This window comes from Acipenser ruthenus, chromosome 20 (genome assembly GCF_902713425.1).
Source record: "Acipenser ruthenus chromosome 20, fAciRut3.2 maternal haplotype, whole genome shotgun sequence".
Classification (NCBI taxonomy): domain Eukaryota; kingdom Metazoa; phylum Chordata; class Actinopteri; order Acipenseriformes; family Acipenseridae; genus Acipenser; species Acipenser ruthenus.
Genome location: NC_081208.1, coordinates 28,955,775 through 28,973,987, shown reverse-complemented (window position 1 = coordinate 28,973,987; position 18,213 = coordinate 28,955,775). Strand labels below are relative to the sequence as shown.

Here is an 18,213-nt window from a genome sequence, read left to right as displayed (position 1 = left end):
ACTCGTGGGAAGACGGTTTAACAAGCTCAAATGAAGGACAGTATTTTTGCTGCAGAATGCTTTCATCCAGTTTTGATACCTGTATCGATTTTCCTGGCGTTGCCAATCATGCGGATTCCGTGGAGGAGGAGGAGCCTTCCCAAGACGGGCTGGATGTCACTCACACAACCCCCCACCCCCTCCAGGGATCTGGTGACATCACCCTCTCAGAGCAGTGAAAGGGCTGGAAATCTCCTCTCGCTTTCGGCAGCAATAATGGCTCAGATGGTTACGGAACTAAACTCAAAACAAAAATGTCCTCTTTCGATTCTGAACGTTTCTAGCCTTATTGTGTGTCTTTTGATATTTTTAACAAAACAAATGTGTTTTTTTTTTAAATACTGTACAATATATATATATATTTTTTATTGATCTAAATATTTTTTTAAAATAGGATTTAAGACTGTAACCGGTAAAAAAAAATCAGAAGCGACATCTGGTGGTCAAAGCATCCTCTTGTGGTATGTTTTATTATCAATGCTGTTTTGCATGGTCTGATGCTACCGTGACTGGATCCTCACCATAAAGGTAATGGAATACAGACTGGACTGCTTCAACTTCTCGTAATGGACAGTTCCGCATGAACACCTGTCATGATATCGGTAATACACATATGGTGAGCAAGAGAAGTCGTTTCTCTTGGGGAGGTTGGGTCCTGAAGCACCTGCGTCCACCTCTTTAAATTCAAAGCTGCTGTGCTGCTATCATGATTGAAACGGACTGGCAATATAACATGTCAATCAGGTGTCTGCTCAACGCGCTTTGCAGATGCGTTTCTTGAGCGTTTAGTGCAGTACTGCAAGGTGGCCACTAGAGGTCGCATTGATTACATTCCACTGTTCCTTTTATCCTGCGTGATCCTTCCCAAGCGCTCTGTGATGATGTCAGCATAACGAGCCGGAAGTGCTTTCGGTGAGTGCTGATGTGTTCAGTCACAGAGTAGGCTGTAGTTTCAAGCATCTCGGTAGCGTTTCTATACAGTATTTTAAAGTTGTGTTAAAAAAACGAAACAAACAAACAAACAAACAAACCGCATTTGTATTATTTTCAGGTCTCTGAAACAAGGCAACGGGTCATTTCTCACCATGGCGGTAAGTTCAGTTTAAACTCGATTACTAAGGGTGTTTTTGTGCTGCACTCTCTTGAAATGTAATCTTCCACGCTATTTTGTGTTTATTTTTCATACGCTGTCGTTGAGGCTTTTCTAACTTCAACGCGGTGTAACAGCTTAACGTTTTCTTGTAATAAAGATACGAACCCTTTGCGTAAGGGGTATTGACAGTTCTCACCGGCGTTTCTATTTCAGGACTGAGTGCGCTGCAATTTAAGGAACCTCGTATCTCCTTCCACGACATCGTGTCAGGGCTCGTCAGACACTGATGCTGTTTGTGAAAACATATTCCAAGCGATTAAAACTAATCGAACAAAATAATTGATACATTTAATAATTAAAATAACTATGTAAAACAGGTCCTGTATTTACTTCATGTTCCCTCTGATGTAGGCAACAAGTAAACACTTTATTGAAGCTTTAACTGTCTCGCGGCTGTATGCATTGTGTTCTGGGTTAGCTGATTTGTGACTGAAATACTCAGTGTGGAGGACTTGCTTTCTGCTTACAGCCCAAAGGGAAGGTTGGCACGAAGGGTAAAAAGCAGATCTATGAAGAGAATGCATCGACTCTGAAGTTCTACATGAGGGTTATATTGGGAGCTAATGTAAGTAACAACAGATTTAAACCATAGAGCTGAAATCTACAGTTGGATAAATGCAGCAGTAATAATGGCTTTGCTTCTCTTTGCAAAGAAACACACCACTGTTGGAACTGGAATTTGGGATACATGCTGTTGCTTACAGTTAAGTGAGCTAAAAAAGTACTTTTTGTTTATCAGTAAATAGCTCCTATTCGTTTATAAAATAGACACAGGTATCAATTAGCTGGCTTTTTATTAATGTACATCATGATAATAATATTTTTTTTTTCTCATTGGCAGGCAATTTATGGAGCAGTGAACCTTTTTCTTTTTTATAGTTCAGCAACATTTTGGACATGGGTAAGTTGCATTTAAACATATCTATGCAGTATTATCTTTTTCCCCATAGGTTCATCTCACTGGATTACACAATGACAGAACGGCATTGCTGTCCTTAGCTGTTCCTTTCGAAGGATGACAGCAGGGTGTATTCTTTCCTAACCCCTGTGTTTATCGTAGTGCTGGCTGGTGTTTGCGCTGGTGGTGTATGGAGGCAGCTATTGGTCCATGACGGCGATGGCGAAGCCTACGTTTGCAGAGGATGGCAGCCTATTGGACGGTGGGATAGACCTGAACATGGAGCAGGGGATGGCAGAGTGAGTGTTCAAACTGCAGTGCGTTCAGGTGAGCAGGTGATGCTCTCTGAAACCAGAACCATTCGTCAGGAGAGCTGGACTCCCGTGGGGCTGTTCATTCAGAAAGATTCCAGATGTTTTTTTTAAAGAAAATCATGAATAAAAATGAGAAATCAAGTCACACAATTGCAGCACTGACTGTATTTAAAAGTAATATTCATATTTGATTGTAGTGTGCATTTGCTTGTAGTGAAGAATCTTGTCTGGTAGAAATATGCATACTGTAATTGTTTTTAACAATACTGCTTGGAACAACTGCTTTCTTAAACAGACATGATTTCATGCAGACCAGGATGTTTCATATTGCACAGATATAAATGTGTCTCTGTGTGCATATAGTAGGAACCTGTATTATCCTGACCTGGAGCAGAATGTACATCCATTCATGACTTCATTTGCAGATCATACTGTTTTTCTTCTGTTTTGGGTACATTTAAAAAATAAAATCCTTTGTTTTTACTTTTTAGGCATCTGAAGGATGTGATTTTACTAACAGCCATTATCCAAGTATTGAGCTCCATATCAGCATACTTTTGGTACCTTTGGCTTCTGGTAAGTAAACTGTTTCATTATGTAGACGGGCCACAGTTCACGTCCGCATATTGTGATACCCTTTTTTTAGAATCTGTGACTTTCCCTTGTATAAAATAACTTGGTTGATTGTGGAATGCTTTGCCAAGGATGATCAGAAATGCTGATTCCCTGGCAAAGTTTAAGTCATGACTCCAGGCCTATTTGTTCTCAAGCCTTTGAAGTGCAAATACATTTAAAGTTTATATTTTTGAGTTTTTTGTTACTTTTATTTTTTTACTGTTCGGTCTTGTTTTCCATGATTGTGAAGCGCTTTAGAGTCGGCTTTGCTGTGAAAGGCGCTATATAAATATAATGCGATTGCTTGATTGTGTCCCTTCCAGGCCCCGGCCCGAGCTCTGTATTTGCTCTGGGTGAATTTCCTGGGCCCCTGGTTCATGGCCGAGCCCCCGTCAGCCCCCGAGGAGGTGAACGAAAAGAAGCAGCGAAGGCAGGAGCGACGACAGATGAAAAGATTCTGATTTTAGCTTTTTTTTTTTTTTTTTTTTTTTAAATGTTCTGTGATTGTCTGTTTTTTTAATTATTCACCATGGAACGATCTCCCTCACACATGTTAACAGGAAGCCACGTTTCAGAAAATCCGACAGTGTTCCGCATCAAGCACTGCTTATCCTGCCTGCACCCCTTGTGCTCTGTATACTTCTAAACACAATGTTTTACATGTTCGCAACACCTTGCTGCAGTTTGAAAAAATAATAATGCAGCACAAAAATCCAGGAACATGGTGTAGAATGGTACACCAACACACACATGCACACATGAGATAGAATACATTCCAGCTCATGTAATCTTCCCCTGATTCAGCTTTTAAAAGCCATTTGTCTTGTCTGCCAGAAAACAGCTGCAGGCTATTAAATACAGAATGAGAGACGTCACTGAAAGCAAATGCAAAATCCATCGTGGTCTGAAAGCTTGGAGCTTCTTTCATTGAACATGCAGTTAAGAGTGGTCATGGTGGGTACTGCAGAGGGGAAGAGATGAAATGACCCAGCATTATGAAGTGTAAATGAGTCATTCATGATTAATGTGCTTAAAGTTAGGTCAAGTTTAAAAGTGCACTAGGGCTTGTTTATATGTACTGTATCTATAATGTCTCACAAGGTGGCTACCAGTCTGTGGTAATGAAGCTGACTTGAGTGTGCGTCTTAAAGATTAGCTGTAATTTCTAACTATTGACAGATAAAACTGCCACTACGATAAATTAAACGCAGGATTGCTATCGAGACGTGTTTATAGTGTGTGGGTACCTTGTTCCAAAGAAATGCTGGACGTGATCCCAGAGTCTTTGAATCGCAGGTTAACGGTCAGGCTTGTCTTACAAACTGAAGAGGGTTCTGCATGGAAAAGCAATAAAGTAATTCACAACCACAGCCATTGGATGAGTGAAGATTATAAAGAAGTAGAACATACTTTAAATAAATGCACCAAAGACTGTGATAAAACTGTACAGCAGGTACGCTGTAATTAGGGCTCAGTTTGAATAAGAAGGATAACCAGCGTGCCTGTATTGCAGTAGCAGGTTATATACATCGTGTACAAGCAAATAATAAAGAGATTGGTGTTGCATTGTATGTAACCACAGTCAGTATTGATTTATGGGTTTCGTTCCATTCTGGGCAACATGGCCATTGTGATGTGACAGATTTGGGTTGGTCAAATAAAAATGCTAAGTAGGATATAGGTTAAAGTATAAATAACTGTATATAAAAAAATAAAAATGTGCAGTACCCCCAAAATTTATTCAGTACATTGACAATCGTGAACAAAAATAAACGCAAGTGTTAAATTGAGCTTCTTCAACATTGCCTGCTCACATGTACTGTCATAGTGTAAATAATAATAATAATAAAAAAAAACTATTTCATTAAAATAATTGTAAATGGGTTATTTTTTTTTACCACTTCGTTTTCAAGAAACTGAATCTCGCGCACGCCATCCAACGACGTCTCGGCAAGCACAATCGTGCACGTAACCGCGCTTACGCAAACCCGCCAGTCTGAGTATTAGTACACTCGATTGGCTCCTTCGGTTGCTAAGGTAAGCCGGTGACCGGATACACTACACGAGCTGTTGTTATACACTTTATCCCAAACGCCACCTGAACTTTGACTCCTAAGTAGACCTACGAATTATATACCATGACACAGTCAAAAGACAAAAACGAATAATGGATGCTCTTACTTTTAGTTTGTTGTTTTAAAAATAATACTGAATGTTTCCAACCAAATTGTGCGGTTGCTAACACCGTTGATACGCAGTATCCAATAAGAGTTTCTGATAGAGCGGTGTCTCGAGTCTACAGCAGGAGTGGCTAGACAGAGACGAGAGAGAAATAAATAAATACTATCCAAGTTAGACCCGTTTGTTTTGGGGTTTGGTTAAAACAGTCGATGTAATGATTTAGCGTCCTGCATCAATTGCTTTGAAGAACTGATCAAATGCGAGAGGCAGCAGGTAGGTGGACTTTTGCTATACATTATTGTATTTTTAACTTGAGTAGTTTTAGGCTATTTATAAAGGCAGATGTTACAGTAGGATTTGTACAGGCACTAAGGCAGCTGATTCTTAATATAACCACCCATTTCACTTTCTCTAAACGTAAAGTCGATAAGTATTTATTTCTCCAGCCCGGATGTTAACTACTGACCGGAGCCTTTTGGGGCTTCTTACTGGCAGTATAGTTTACACTCTTGTGGAAACCCCAAAACAGACTGCTGCCAATAGGTTTGTTACGGGTTCTAATCACTCTGTATATTAAAATATATTTAGAAAACCGAGACCCTTTTCAAATTCAGAACATACATACATACACACATACTAGCATGAATACTAGCATGAATACCAGAACAAACACAGATTTGTTTAACAGTAAAAAACAAAACGCACACACACAAAAAACATTATCACATGGTTAATGTATTTTTGAGGACGTGTGCCAGGTGCTGTTACGGTAACCGTGTTATTCTTTTGTTTTCTAAAATATCTATGTTTTACTTGTACTGTACTTTTTTAAAATGTAATTTAAAAGTATTGCCTTTTTAAAATAAAACATTGTCAAAAAAACAAGTCATCGGACCATAACCCATCGCATGCAGGCATGGAGCTGTATTTTGAATGGTGGTTCTGGTTGTCTTAGAAACAGTTTGACATGACACAGTATCTGCCAGAGTCCCAAGTCATAACAGCGGTCGCAGTTTTCATAGCATACACAGACTGTAAAAGGTATTATTACGAATAGTATGGCGACATTATCTGCTGTCATAAAGTTAGTTTGACATTTTGAGGCATAATCAACCGTTCTTGTCTGCACTACAGTAGATGGAAGTTGAATATATCACCTTTGCATAGAGGATGACGAGTTTTAAAATAAATTAGAGAGACTTGGCGAGTTACTTGGTATGGGCACATTCATTTTGTCGTTGCATAAATCTTGGTTGTTTTTTTTTTTTTTTTTTTTAAAGATAATCCAGTCTGTAGTTTATTTTCCTTAGAACACACCCAAATGCATCGCCTTTTTATTTGTCTTGGCATTGTGAATCCAGCTATAGTGTTCACTGGCAATTTGAGAGGATCACACAAGACTAATTTCTTCATTTTGTCTATCCAACAGAGCCGCTGTGATTTGTCTACCACTAGGAACTGAACTTTGACCAGAAAGGTTTTATTATTATACTACTTTACACCTGGATTATTATTATTATTATTATTATTATTATTATTATTATTATTATTATTATTATTATTATTATTATTATTATATTTTTAAACAGAACTTTATTAAAGGAATAAAAGAATACCGTATTAAAGGAAGATAAGAGAGGAGTGGGGATTGAAAATCCCTAAATTGTTTAGCTCATTTAAAATTTTAAATCTATTACATTAAAATCCACAAACAGGATGGCAGCAGCCAGCACAACTAAAACATCCTGGAAACTACGTGAGTATTTACTTCTGTAACATTAAACTTTGTTAGTGTTAAATCCATAGATGTTTGACTTTTTCTGTTTTAATACTGAACATTTTTAATTACCTCCACAAAGGTGTAACGCTGTGTAAATATTTTTTTGTTTGTTTTTTTCCCCAGAGGAGATTGTCGCACATACCAGCAATGTGTCCTCATTGGTTTTGGGGAAGACCTCTGGGCGCCTGCTGGCTACAGGTGGTGAGGACTGTCGAGTAAACATCTGGGCCGTCAATAAACCAAACTGCATCATGGTAATACTAATGAAGCGTTAGAACATAAGAAAGTTTACAAACGAGAGGAGGCCCCATTCGGCCCATCTTGCTTGTTTGGTTGTTAGGAGCTTATTGATTCCAGAATCTCATCAAGCAGCTTCTTGAAGGATCCCAGGGTGTCAGCTTCAACAACATTAGTTACTAGGTTGTTAGGTTGTAGTGTTTGTTTATTTATTTATTTATTTATTTATTTATTTATTTATTTAAATTGGGGTAGGAGGGGGAATAGTTTAAATTGGATGCAAATGTTGCTGATATTACAAAATTTTGCACACCATGAGACCAATTTGGATATAATGCAGTATTTCTGCATGTGTTTTTTTCTGCTTTTCAGAGCCTGACCGGCCACAATAACCCAGTAGAGTGCATCCAGTTCAGTAGCACAGAGGAGCAGGTTGTGGCTGGCTCACAGTCGGGATCATTACGAGTCTGGGACCTAGAAGCAGCTAAAAGTGAGTTGACAGTGCAGTCATTGTGGCCAGCACGTATCATACTTTCAAAGACTGACATGAGAAGTATTACACGTTCTGTGTGTTTGGCAGTGTTGATGATGTTAATTTGTGTTCTTTTCTTTCTTCCTTAGTTCTCCGGACCTTAACGGGACACAAAGCCAACATCTGCAGCCTGGATTTCCATCCCTACGGGGAGTATGTGGCCTCTGGCTCCATGGACACAAATATCAAGGTGAGGAAGACATGAGCTGCTGCCTACAGGATGTCATTATCATAAAAAATCATTTCTATCTACAGACTGATACCATCTTTAATCAGATATGTTTTTATATCAATTGTTTTTCAGTTGCACAGCTGTTTGTCTGCCCATTACAAAATAGTATTTTATGTTAAGATATTAAGGTGATAAGGACTGAGAAATGCTAGCTACACAAGTTCTGATTTTTTTTTCTTTTTTCTTTCAGTTATGGGATATCAGAAGAAAAGGATGTGTGTTTAGGTATAAGGTAAGAAACCATATTTGAAACTGTTTTTAGAAGATTCTATTGAACATCTTGGTTCTGTGCGAGCCCTATGTAATGGTAAAGTAACTTCATTGTTGAGGGGCGTACACAAGCTCCATTTAGAAGCATGCACGTTGGATATGTACCATGCTGCTGTGTAGAATGATGCACGCAGCGAGTACCAGTGTACCATGCATTGAGTGCAATGTCCACTATTAAAAAAACGAAGGATGCTTACTCTCTACCTGTTTCAAGTAGGATCTGTGATGAGTCCAAATAAATACAGTAGTCTCTGTGTATAGGAACACCGCCTAAGAGAACACTTCAGTTTAGGGAACAACATTGTGGTGAAACTGATTTTTCCCATTGTAAATGCTCCACCCTAAAGGAACAGGAACTTCGCTTAAAAGAACATATTTTTGGCACTGATAGCGATTCATTGCTAACCGATTCAAAACTGATGCAGTGCTGTTTTATAACCTGATAACTCATCACCAAACTCAAAGTGAAATGGTTTATTCAGTCTTTTCAAAACTGACTCGTTTAGAGCTGCTGCATTTTTTAACATGTGTAGGGGTGCAGTGTTAATAACAATTGTGTTAAAATTAATTCTTGTATTCATAATTACTGTTCAAGGAGCTGCTGCATGTTTACTGTATGTGGGATTGTTTTTTTAATTTAGTTTGTTAGTTCCAGAGACTAGAGGTTTGCTGAGCGAATATTTAAATAATCAAGCACAAATACGATTATTGATTTCGATGAATCGAGTAATCTGTTAATTTTGATTTAATTTTATTTATTTATTTATTTATTTATTTAATAATGCAGAAAAAAATAAATAAATAAATAAAACAAGACACCCGCACTATATACTAGATTATATTCTGTAATCTTCTCTCTCCAGTACTGGTTTTCTGACAGTTGTTTCTTGACAGAACTGTGCTCACTATTCACAGAGGCATTTTAAATATGAGCATCACTGTTGTCTCATGAACACATTTCAACAAAAGTTGTGACACAAATTAGTTAACAAACAAAACAAGTAGAAGCTAACCATCTCCCCAACCCTGTCATGTCTGCTAACCTGATATAAGATAAATAAAACTACATAATAACTCGGCTGTAGAGCAACAGAATGAGTGGAAAACATTTTAAAAAATATAAGTAGTGCTGTAGAGGGTTACAAATTCAACAATTCTATGGCTGATGCAGCATTGTATATATAAAAAAGACACTGTTCTGTGCACTCGTTGCAATGAAAACAAGTTTGCTAACACACAACGCTAGTAAAAGTTTAATATTAGACTAATACTTGGTGTTAACACTTGCAGGATAACGTAGCTTCTAATGGCCTTTTTTCTGTTCAGGAGTTAAGTGACAGGAGCGTAGCTTACTGTGTTTTATTCAATAACACTGTAAGAGCAAAATGTATAGTTTATATTCTGGTCTCTAAATTAGAAAACTATTCCCCGCTATGTGCTAAAATAAACACATAATTCATGTTGCCATCAAAATGAAAAATGATCATATATGTGCCCAAAACAGCATTGTATTGTATTGTATTGTATTATATTATATTATATTATATTATATTATATTATATTATATTGACTTATAAATATTATTTCCCAAGACTCTTCCTCGCTTGACTCTGCTCGTCCTCTGTTCAGAAACACGGTCGGGTGCTTCTTTCTAGGTGTTGAAGTAAAGCAGTGGTGCTGTGATGGTGTTGTATTTTGCCTTTACAGATGCTGCACTGAACATGTGATTCTTCTCCAAGCGCTGCAGATACACTGCCATGTGCATCCGCCATATTGGAATGCATATATTAATGTGTAGAGTTCTCAAGTACCAAAAAGATTGTCGATATATTAAAATAATCGCGAGTACTCGACTAACTCGATTAATTAGCCCAGCACTACCAGAGACTACTGTAATAACAAATCTCATCACTATGTCATTGTGTGTCTGAAATTCATCTAGGACAAACATTTGGGCATAGATGATGTTGTAAAGTATTAATACAGCTTTGTTTCCTAAACGTACTCCCTGAACAAAGCTCTTTGATTGCTAATTGTAGTTTACAGTAGAGTTCAGTTGAGATGAAAGCTTAAAACCAGATCAGTGGGTAAAGCTTAGTAGTTGATCACGATTTAAGTCCAAGGTAGGATGTTTTTAATTGGCACAAAATTGATCTTGAGACTTGTACTGATTTCTATAAAAGTTCTGTACAAATTCACACCACTTTTAAATGTATGTTTACCCTGGAATGGCCTTGCGTAAATGACTTTCATTGAATTTTATTGAAAACCCTTTTATAAAAGAAATGACTAGCTTTTTGAATACCACATGTCATGGTGATATGTTATGTGTGGTATATGTGGTTATTACATTTATATATTAGAAAATGTCCTGTCTTCTATAGGGCCACACACAGGCTGTGCGGTGTCTCTGCTTTAGTCCGGATGGGAAGTGGCTGGCCTCAGCAAGTGACGACAGCACAATAAAGGTAAGTGTCAGAGTGACAGAGTCCTTTCTGTATGTTTAGCAGAAGATTTATGATGTGATATGTAGCAGCACTTGTTTTAAAATAGTCATCTAAATCATTTAACTATTTTTGTCTCCTGAATTTAGCTGTGGAACTTGACGGCTGGGAAGATGATTACTGAATTTACAGCACACACAGCCGCTGTGAACGTTGTGGCGTTTCATCCAAACGAGTATCTCCTGGCGTCGGGGAGCTCAGACAGGTACAAGGAGGAGGTGTATTTGGCTCTGTTATATATCTCTCTAGTTCTGCCTAATTGCATCGCCTCGCCTTTAGGATCCTCATTAGGATTTCAGTGTTTTCCAACTAGTGGAGCAGCATGCAAGACATGGTACATAGTTAAAAATTGTTCCCCTCTCTCTTTTTTTTTTTTTCTCCAGGACAATAAAACTTTGGGATCTGGAGAAGTTTCAGATGATCGGCTCCTCGGAAGGGGAGACAAGCCCAGTTAGGTGCGTTACATTTAAACATTGTTTGATTACATAGCTATCTGTTTACTCCCCCGCGCTGCAGTAATTTGATTCTTGAATCTTCTATTATAGGGCAACAATGGCATTTAGCAAATCAAAAACAATCTCTTGTCAGCGAGTCATTCATGGGATGGGGGGATAATTTAACTAAATCTGTTTAGGGTTGGGTGTCACATCCCTGCACTGCACAAAGGTTAATCTGGACCATTGCAGTTTGACCTTTGCCTTTCTCGCCCCCCAGAAGCATTGCATTCAACCCGGATGGGTGCTGCCTCTACAGTGGCTCCCAGGATTCGTTGAGAGTGTATGGCTGGGAGCCAGACCGCTGTTTCGATGTGGTGCCAGTGACCTGGGGCAAGGTGGCCGACCTTGCCATCTGTAACAACCAGCTGGTGGGTACCCATTCTGCTCTTTCACTACAGCATAGCGTGTGAGAGTGTCTTAATAAAGGTGCCATGCTTTGGATTATATATCTTTAAGTCAAAAACAAAGGGAGATGTCTTCAGTGCTGTAGATGTACTACATTTTTTACAGCACTTACCAAGGAAATTTACTCCAGACAAAGGCTTCTTTGGTAGAGAGCATGAATGCACAAAGGCCTAGCCTGTATACAATAAATGATGAACCAATGAGAGATGAGGTAAAGAATGAATGGAAAGGACTCTTAGAGCGGTTAACCCTTAGGGCGATTTAATTGTTGCATTTTGTGATTTTTTTATTTTATATATTTTTTTATTGATAATTCAATTGACATTCGTTCATTTATGTATTAATCAATGTATTCCTTTTTAACATTTAAAATCCCTGCTTGTATTTTGCATTTTGGTATAATATTTTTATTTCTCTCTTTTTTTTATTCAGATTGGAGTCTCATCAAGCTTGACTAATGTCTCCTCCTATGTGGTGGACCTAAATCGGGTGAAGAAATCTGGTTCAGTTATTCAGGGCTTTATCCAGGATGACAAGCCGCTTGCTGCACCACCAGTGAAGGGAACCAGCATCCGTCGCAACTATGAGCGCCCGCTTACCACCTGCAACACACACCAGAGGTGCAGAACCCACCTTATGCGTCTGTCTGTCTTCCTGTAGTGATGAGTGGATAGAACAGACAGTGAAACTCATGAAAGCTGCTGTGAGAAACAAAACGTATTGCTGTAAATCTCAATAATGGGATAAAAATATAATTCATAGATGTTCATACACCTGTTCCCATGAGTTCATTAAAGTGGTAAAAACATCCAGGTTAAGCAGGAACACGTAGATGTGGACAACAGGGTGGCCATCATTTTCTGTGTGTGTTTTTACAAACCAGAAAAGTGGCTTTTTTTGTCCAAGGGGGAATTGAAACTCTGTAATATCTTTCAATCTGACCTGACTAGTAAAAGTTGTTGTCTCGGTCGCTGCTCGTATTTAGGGTGAAGCAGAACTCGGAGAGTGATCGTCAGAGCCCCGAAGGCGAGAGACGCAGCCCCAGTAGTGAGGAGGACCGGGATGACAAGGAGTCCACTGCAGAGATCCGCAACCCAGAAGACTACAAAGAGATCTTCCAGCCCAGCAGTGCTATCTGTAAGATCCACTTTTCTACCTACCTTTTTTGTTGCTTTCAGTTTCTACTCGCTCTCTGACGATGCAAGTCAATTCTGTGTCAAATATTTCTTGCAGCTCGAACCCCCCCGAAGAGAAGTGAGCCTTTCCCTGCCCCTCCGGAGGATGGTGAGTTCTGATGAAGAGATGTATTCAGTCTTTTAGACCAGTGAAGAGTTCTGAGAGGTTATGGCCAAACTCAGAAACTGGCAGGATAATTAGGCGAGGCAGGAGATCATCAAAGACGCCAGCCCTCTCGTTACTTTGTATACCAGCGACACGAGATATGTCTAACACCAGTGAGACAAGTGAGCAGACTGCAGTGGGTTTGTTCCTAAGGTACTGGGCATATAGGACACAAATTACTACTAATCACAATTTGTGTCAAATGACTGTGTGTCATAACTGACCATTTTAAAAAGATGTGTATAATTGTGGTCCTTACTGACTTTTGGACAATGTCTTGTTTCCAGACATTTTCCCAGTGAAGCCCAGCGCTGCTTTGGAAATGATGACCCCATTACCAGAAAGACTCAAGGTAGCTGTCCAGACATACCTTTCTATTGGGTGATGCATTTCTGTTAACACTGTTACACCTGAGCTGAAGTGAGACTTGCAGTTCAATACTACCATGAGAATGTGCGGAGTTGATTTGTAAGACCGGAGGTCAGTAAGGGTACAAACACTGTAAAAAGAAGAAAGCAAACCTCAACTTTAGTCGTGTGCAGTAGTTCGTTTTTTATTTATTTCTCTTGTTGCAGCCTGAGCAGTTAAAGATGGCTCCCATGGCCTCATCTACTCCAGTGAATAGGGTGGAACCTACTATTGTCCCACCTACCAACCGGCCGTTGCCAGGGGCTAACCCCGCCCCCAGCAAAGCAAAACCACCTGTAATTCTTGCCTCCCGGAATGAGCCAATTGGATTGAAGGCATCTGACTTTCTCCCGGTAAGTGATTTTGTTGGAAGCTGCTGAGAAGCAGTTTCTCTTACAACCTCTTATGGGGCTACCTGCCCTAGGTCTGTGAATATAAATACCAAGTTGTAGAAGCCAAGTACTTGGCATGCAGGTCATGTATTTTTCATTCTGTACAGATGTCTGTTGTATGCTTACCAGAACAATTCAATTACATGTTTTAGAAACATGGGCAAATCACATCCAGTTTAACATGACATATGCCATGTTCATGTTTGGCTATCCAAAATATTAGTTCAAAACCTTTTTTTTTTTTTGTTCTTCAGGGAAACTTTTTTCTCTGAGGGTTTTGACAGGTCATATGCTGTTTTTGTATTTAATCAAAAATCACCCCTCATATACTATTATCTTTTGCCTATTTTGCATCTTAGCCAGCAAAGAATAACAATCAGCCTGCCCTGAATGACGACGATGCCCTGTCCCAGATTAGGAAGGGCCACGACACCATGTGTGTGGTGCTCACCAGCCGGCAGAAAAACCTTGACACCGTGAGAGCAGTCTGGAGCAGTGGGGACATCAAGGTAAGTGTATCTGAGCGGAGGCTTACTGCACTGGGTGACGAGGCGAATGGTTCATTCAAGAGGCATTCCATTGTCTTACAGTTCCATCTGATCTCTAAGTTTAATTGGCTTCCAGAATAAAGATAGTAATTCTGACATCTTTGTTTCCTGCTACAGACCTCTCTGGATTCAGCAGTGACCATCAATGATCTGTCGATTATAGTGGACATTCTGAATATCCTCAACCTCAAACCGTAAGTAATCATGTTACATGAAGAACTGCATATAGTGCTTAAGAGTTTTGTTTGGTAAGATTTAAACTAGAATAACAGCCAGTGTATAAAAATCCACTGTCGTTTTATTGTAATTCAGATCTTTGTGGAAGTTGGATCTGTGCACCTCCATCCTTCCCCAAATTGAAAAACTGCTGCAGAGCAAGTATGAAAGGTGAGCTGGTCATCTCTGGTTGAAACACTTAACACTGCAGTTTATCAGCAGATCTGTAGAAATGTTAATTGTAAAAGCAAGCTAGACTGCATTTTATTTCTTTCTTTCTCTTTCTCAGCTATGTTCAGACGGGCTGCACCTCCTTAAAACTCATCCTCCAGCGCTTTCTGCCTTTGATAGCAGATAATCTCACAGCACTCCCTTCAGTTGGAGTCGATATCACACGAGAGGAAAGGTAAGGGACTTTAACCTGTTTTAAACATGGGCAGCACCATTTAATAAGAATGAGAGAAATTCCTATTTTGCATGCTCTTGCACTATCATTATTATGCATAAGTTTTATATTTTTGATTAGTGTGCCTCTGTGTTCTCAGTAACAAAACCTGATTTATCAGAAACGGACAGTCTCTCAAACAGCATTTTATATATTGATATCATACACCTAGAGCCATGCAGATACTCTTTACATCTTTCTATACATGAGGAATATATTGACCTGCTGCTGATTTGTTTTAAAACTGTTTCTCTTTCCAGACATCAGAAATGCAAAGCATGTTACAAGCAGCTGAGGAACCTGAGAAATGTTGTGAAGAGCAAGGCTGGTCTGGTGGGACGACATGGCAGTGCCTTCAGAGAGCTCCAGCTACTAATGGCTACACTGGACTGACCACATCTTGTTTTGGGACTGTGAGGTTCCTCCTCCTTCATATGGTGGCCTGTGACTTTTTTCAATGGCACGGATTGCTCAACATGGGTTTAAGAAACCAGTACAGGGTCTTTAAGTGATGACACCACCGTTACTCTTTTGGCAATTCTGTTTCATTTTTTGGTTTTGAAAGGGATGCCATCGTTTTATATCCCAAGACAACACCCCTACTTACACTCATCTGAGTGATTTTTGAGAAAACAGTCTGCTTCTGCGCAACCCTAGCCCCAGATTTTCCGGTGGAAATTGGGAGGCACACTACAAAATATATATTATAAATGATGTTCTCTGCTTCTGACAAAGCAGCTTCTTCAGTTGGATTAAAATTGTTGTAAAGAGCAAAAAACAATAAAAATATTTTTGCAAAGTATAAGACAGCCTTCAGCTATGAGAAGGGTTGTGCTCGAATTGAACTTTTTACATTTTGTTACAATGTGGATGTATGATGGTGTGAGAGGATTGCAGTAAGGTGGGCATGGTAACTATTAGTCCACCGACCTACTGGTTTGGATGGTATATACAATCTGCTAAATGCAAATCAATGTAATTATATTTGGTGCGAGAGGCAGCGACAAATGCAGCAGTCATTTTCCTGTAAACTACTGCCATTTATCCAAACAAAACTTAAATCCTCTTTGGTTGTAGTGACTGGGTGTACAGCGCCATTCTCTAAAACGTTTACTGCATTTTTCCTAATTACACGACTTTCTGTACGTCTTCCCTGGATTCCCTGTGCTTGATTTGTAGGGTTGGCTGTGCTCTGGCTCTGGAGCCCTGTAGCCGAAGTGGAGCTTGCTAGTTTTCTGAGCTGGAGCTGGGGATGCTGGAGCTGGAGTGAGGTTCCAGATCAGCTCCACAATTTCCTGCCTTTTCACATTTTAAATAATCCTTCCAGAATTATTTGGTTTAAATGTGTGAATGAATAAAATAAATAAGTATATAAAATAACTAAATGTAAATTCAAAAGTACTTTAATGCACATATAAGAGGTCAACCAAAATTCTCAACTAGAATCATGTATTCCGGTATCTGCAGCCATAATCGCATAGTAAGAGGACAGTGAGGGAAAGATTATTCAAATGAAATCCAAAACGTACATCGGAGGCTAGGATTGAATAATAAAATAAAAGCTTACTGGAGAGCATGTGCACAATGTAATAGTGATCTCTCCACACGTGAAGTTTCTATTTGGCAGCTGTTTTTTTGACAGAAGTAAATAGGGTCTAAGAGTGGCTGTGTCGATCGTCTGTTTTTTTATTTAAGCTCTTCCAGGGAAGTGGCATGACACAGTGGCCTAATTCACTAGCATGCTGTGCTGTTTATCTTCGTGGACTTGATTCAAATGCAATTGATGCCTTCCTTTATTTCAAAGACTTGATTAATTTACCCTTATAGTCAATGAAAAAGCAGACTCTTCCATGGCAGGGAGATGGCACAGTGGGCTAATGCACTAACATGCTGTGCTGTTCCCCTTGAGCTACTGGGTTCAAATCTAGCTGATTCCTTCCTTCATCTTCCAAAAAATTGGTGAATTGACCTTATAGTCAGTTTGAAACAAAGGTTTACTGTGGGAGCTTATGGTGCAGTGGTCTAGTCCCACGACTTTCTCTCCCTGAAGACAGCGGTTCAAATCCAGCTCCTGGAGGTGAGTTCCTGAGGTAAGTAATGATGTTGGTTGTGTTTCTATAGATGGAGGATGAGGATGATGATGATGAAGGAGAGGATAGAACGGGGGGGGGGTCTGGCCACAGAGAAGAGTGGAAGGTGGTTGTGTTGCTGCATGAGAGAAGAGGAAATGACAAACTACTTTTCTCCACTTGTCTTTTAAAGATTCTTATTATTTACTCATAATTGTATTTTTTATTATAGATTAATACACAATAAGAATCTTTAAAAGACTAGTGGAGAAAAGTACAGTTTGTCATTTCCTCTTCTCTCATGCAGCAACACAACCACCTTTCACTCTTCTCCGTGGCCCCCCCTCTTCTTCCCCCCCTCTTCCCCTCTTCCCCCCCCCAGCCAGACAGTGTAACTAGCAGCATGCCAAATGATCTTATAGACTCAGTGAATAAATGAATAAAACCAAAACACAAATATGTTTTTAATTGTAATTCATTTAGAATGTATTTCAAACTGAAAGAAAGAAGTTCACTGAATGTAACAAAAGCATTTTGGTTAAATAATAATAATAATAATAATAAATGTGTTGTTGCTATGTATAAAACAATTTAACTTCTGTTTGAAAACACAGATAACAAAAAACATTTACAAACAGAACATTTGAAAATACTGGTCAAGTACAATTAAATGGTATTCTACAAAAACATCTGTACAGTGCTTTTTTAAGGAAGTAAACCAATTAAGTCCAATTGGGTTTTATTGCATGAACTCATTAAAAGCGGGTCCATTTGGAAGGTAGGATTTTCAGGATACTATTTGATATAGGATGCAGTAATGGCTCTGATCCCATGTTGCTTGGCTATTATCAAGCAAACCGAAATTAAAACAGCCGTACAGCGGAACCGGTCAGGGAGTATTGGAGGACTTGGATTACCATCATAAAAATGATCTAATGAAAACCAAAACTAAAGTAGAATTATTCACCTTCCATGTACTCTGTGTGCCAGTTCTCCCTGCTTATTAAGAGTAGAAAACTACTTGCCTACACCAGCTAAGTCTCTGTGGTAGCGCTGCACACGTGGTAAAAGTATATTGAAGTTCTATTCTGTCTCGGGGGGGCCGAGTAAGCTGCAGGGTTCAGTATAGAGCCGTGC

General features: G+C 39.2%; 2 protein-coding genes across 5 annotated transcripts; both read left to right on the top strand.

The window, feature by feature from the left end:
- The first annotated feature begins 840 nt into the window (after positions 1-840).
- Positions 841-3,513, top strand: LOC117425470 (transmembrane protein 208-like). Of its 3 annotated transcripts, XM_034042427.3 has the most exons (7): positions 841-951; positions 1,091-1,130; positions 1,662-1,757; positions 2,034-2,093; positions 2,253-2,389; positions 2,896-2,980; positions 3,343-3,513. In XM_034042427.3, exons 2-7 carry the CDS (start codon positions 1,125-1,127, stop codon positions 3,478-3,480), a joined length of 522 nt encoding a protein of 173 aa, XP_033898318.3. In that variant the 5' UTR covers positions 841-951; positions 1,091-1,124; the 3' UTR covers positions 3,481-3,513. The 3 variants fall into 3 exon arrangements, with proteins under 3 accessions (XP_033898318.3, XP_033898317.3, XP_034760219.2); XM_034042426.3 differs by lacking the exon at positions 841-951 and having other exon boundaries at positions 958-1,130; XM_034904328.2 differs by lacking the exons at positions 841-951; positions 1,091-1,130 and adding an exon at positions 1,846-1,895.
- A 1,524-nt stretch (positions 3,514-5,037) lies between these two features.
- LOC117425477 (katanin p80 WD40 repeat-containing subunit B1-like) lies at positions 5,038-15,812 on the top strand. 2 transcript variants are annotated; one of them, XM_034042436.3, is made up of 21 exons: positions 5,038-5,473; positions 6,630-6,677; positions 6,916-6,956; positions 7,104-7,234; positions 7,590-7,707; positions 7,839-7,939; positions 8,172-8,213; positions 10,636-10,719; positions 10,845-10,960; positions 11,139-11,210; positions 11,470-11,620; positions 12,090-12,277; positions 12,643-12,794; positions 12,891-12,941; positions 13,286-13,350; positions 13,574-13,759; positions 14,158-14,307; positions 14,464-14,540; positions 14,659-14,733; positions 14,852-14,968; positions 15,268-15,812. In XM_034042436.3, the coding sequence occupies exons 3-21, from the start codon at positions 6,917-6,919 to the stop codon at positions 15,398-15,400; spliced, it is 2,049 nt and encodes a 682-aa protein (XP_033898327.2). In that variant the 5' UTR covers positions 5,038-5,473; positions 6,630-6,677; position 6,916; the 3' UTR covers positions 15,401-15,812. The 2 variants fall into 2 exon arrangements, with proteins under 2 accessions (XP_033898327.2, XP_058849816.1); XM_058993833.1 differs by having other exon boundaries at positions 6,630-6,956; positions 11,473-11,620.
- Positions 15,813-18,213: the final 2,401 nt, after the last annotated feature.

Coding starts and splice junctions, on each gene's coding strand:
- LOC117425470 (XM_034042427.3), top strand. Junction 1,758..2,033: donor GGGTTATATTGGGAGCTAAT/GTAAGTAACAAC, acceptor TCTCATTGGCAG/GCAATTTATGGAGCAGTGAA. Junction 2,981..3,342: donor TTTGGTACCTTTGGCTTCTG/GTAAGTAAACTG, acceptor TGTCCCTTCCAG/GCCCCGGCCCGAGCTCTGTA.
- LOC117425477 (XM_034042436.3), top strand. CDS start 6,917: ATGGCAGCAGCCAGCACAACTAAAACATCCTGGAAACTAC. Junction 11,621..12,089: donor CCATCTGTAACAACCAGCTG/GTGGGTACCCAT, acceptor TTTTTTATTCAG/ATTGGAGTCTCATCAAGCTT. Junction 12,278..12,642: donor ACCTGCAACACACACCAGAG/GTGCAGAACCCA, acceptor GCTCGTATTTAG/GGTGAAGCAGAACTCGGAGA.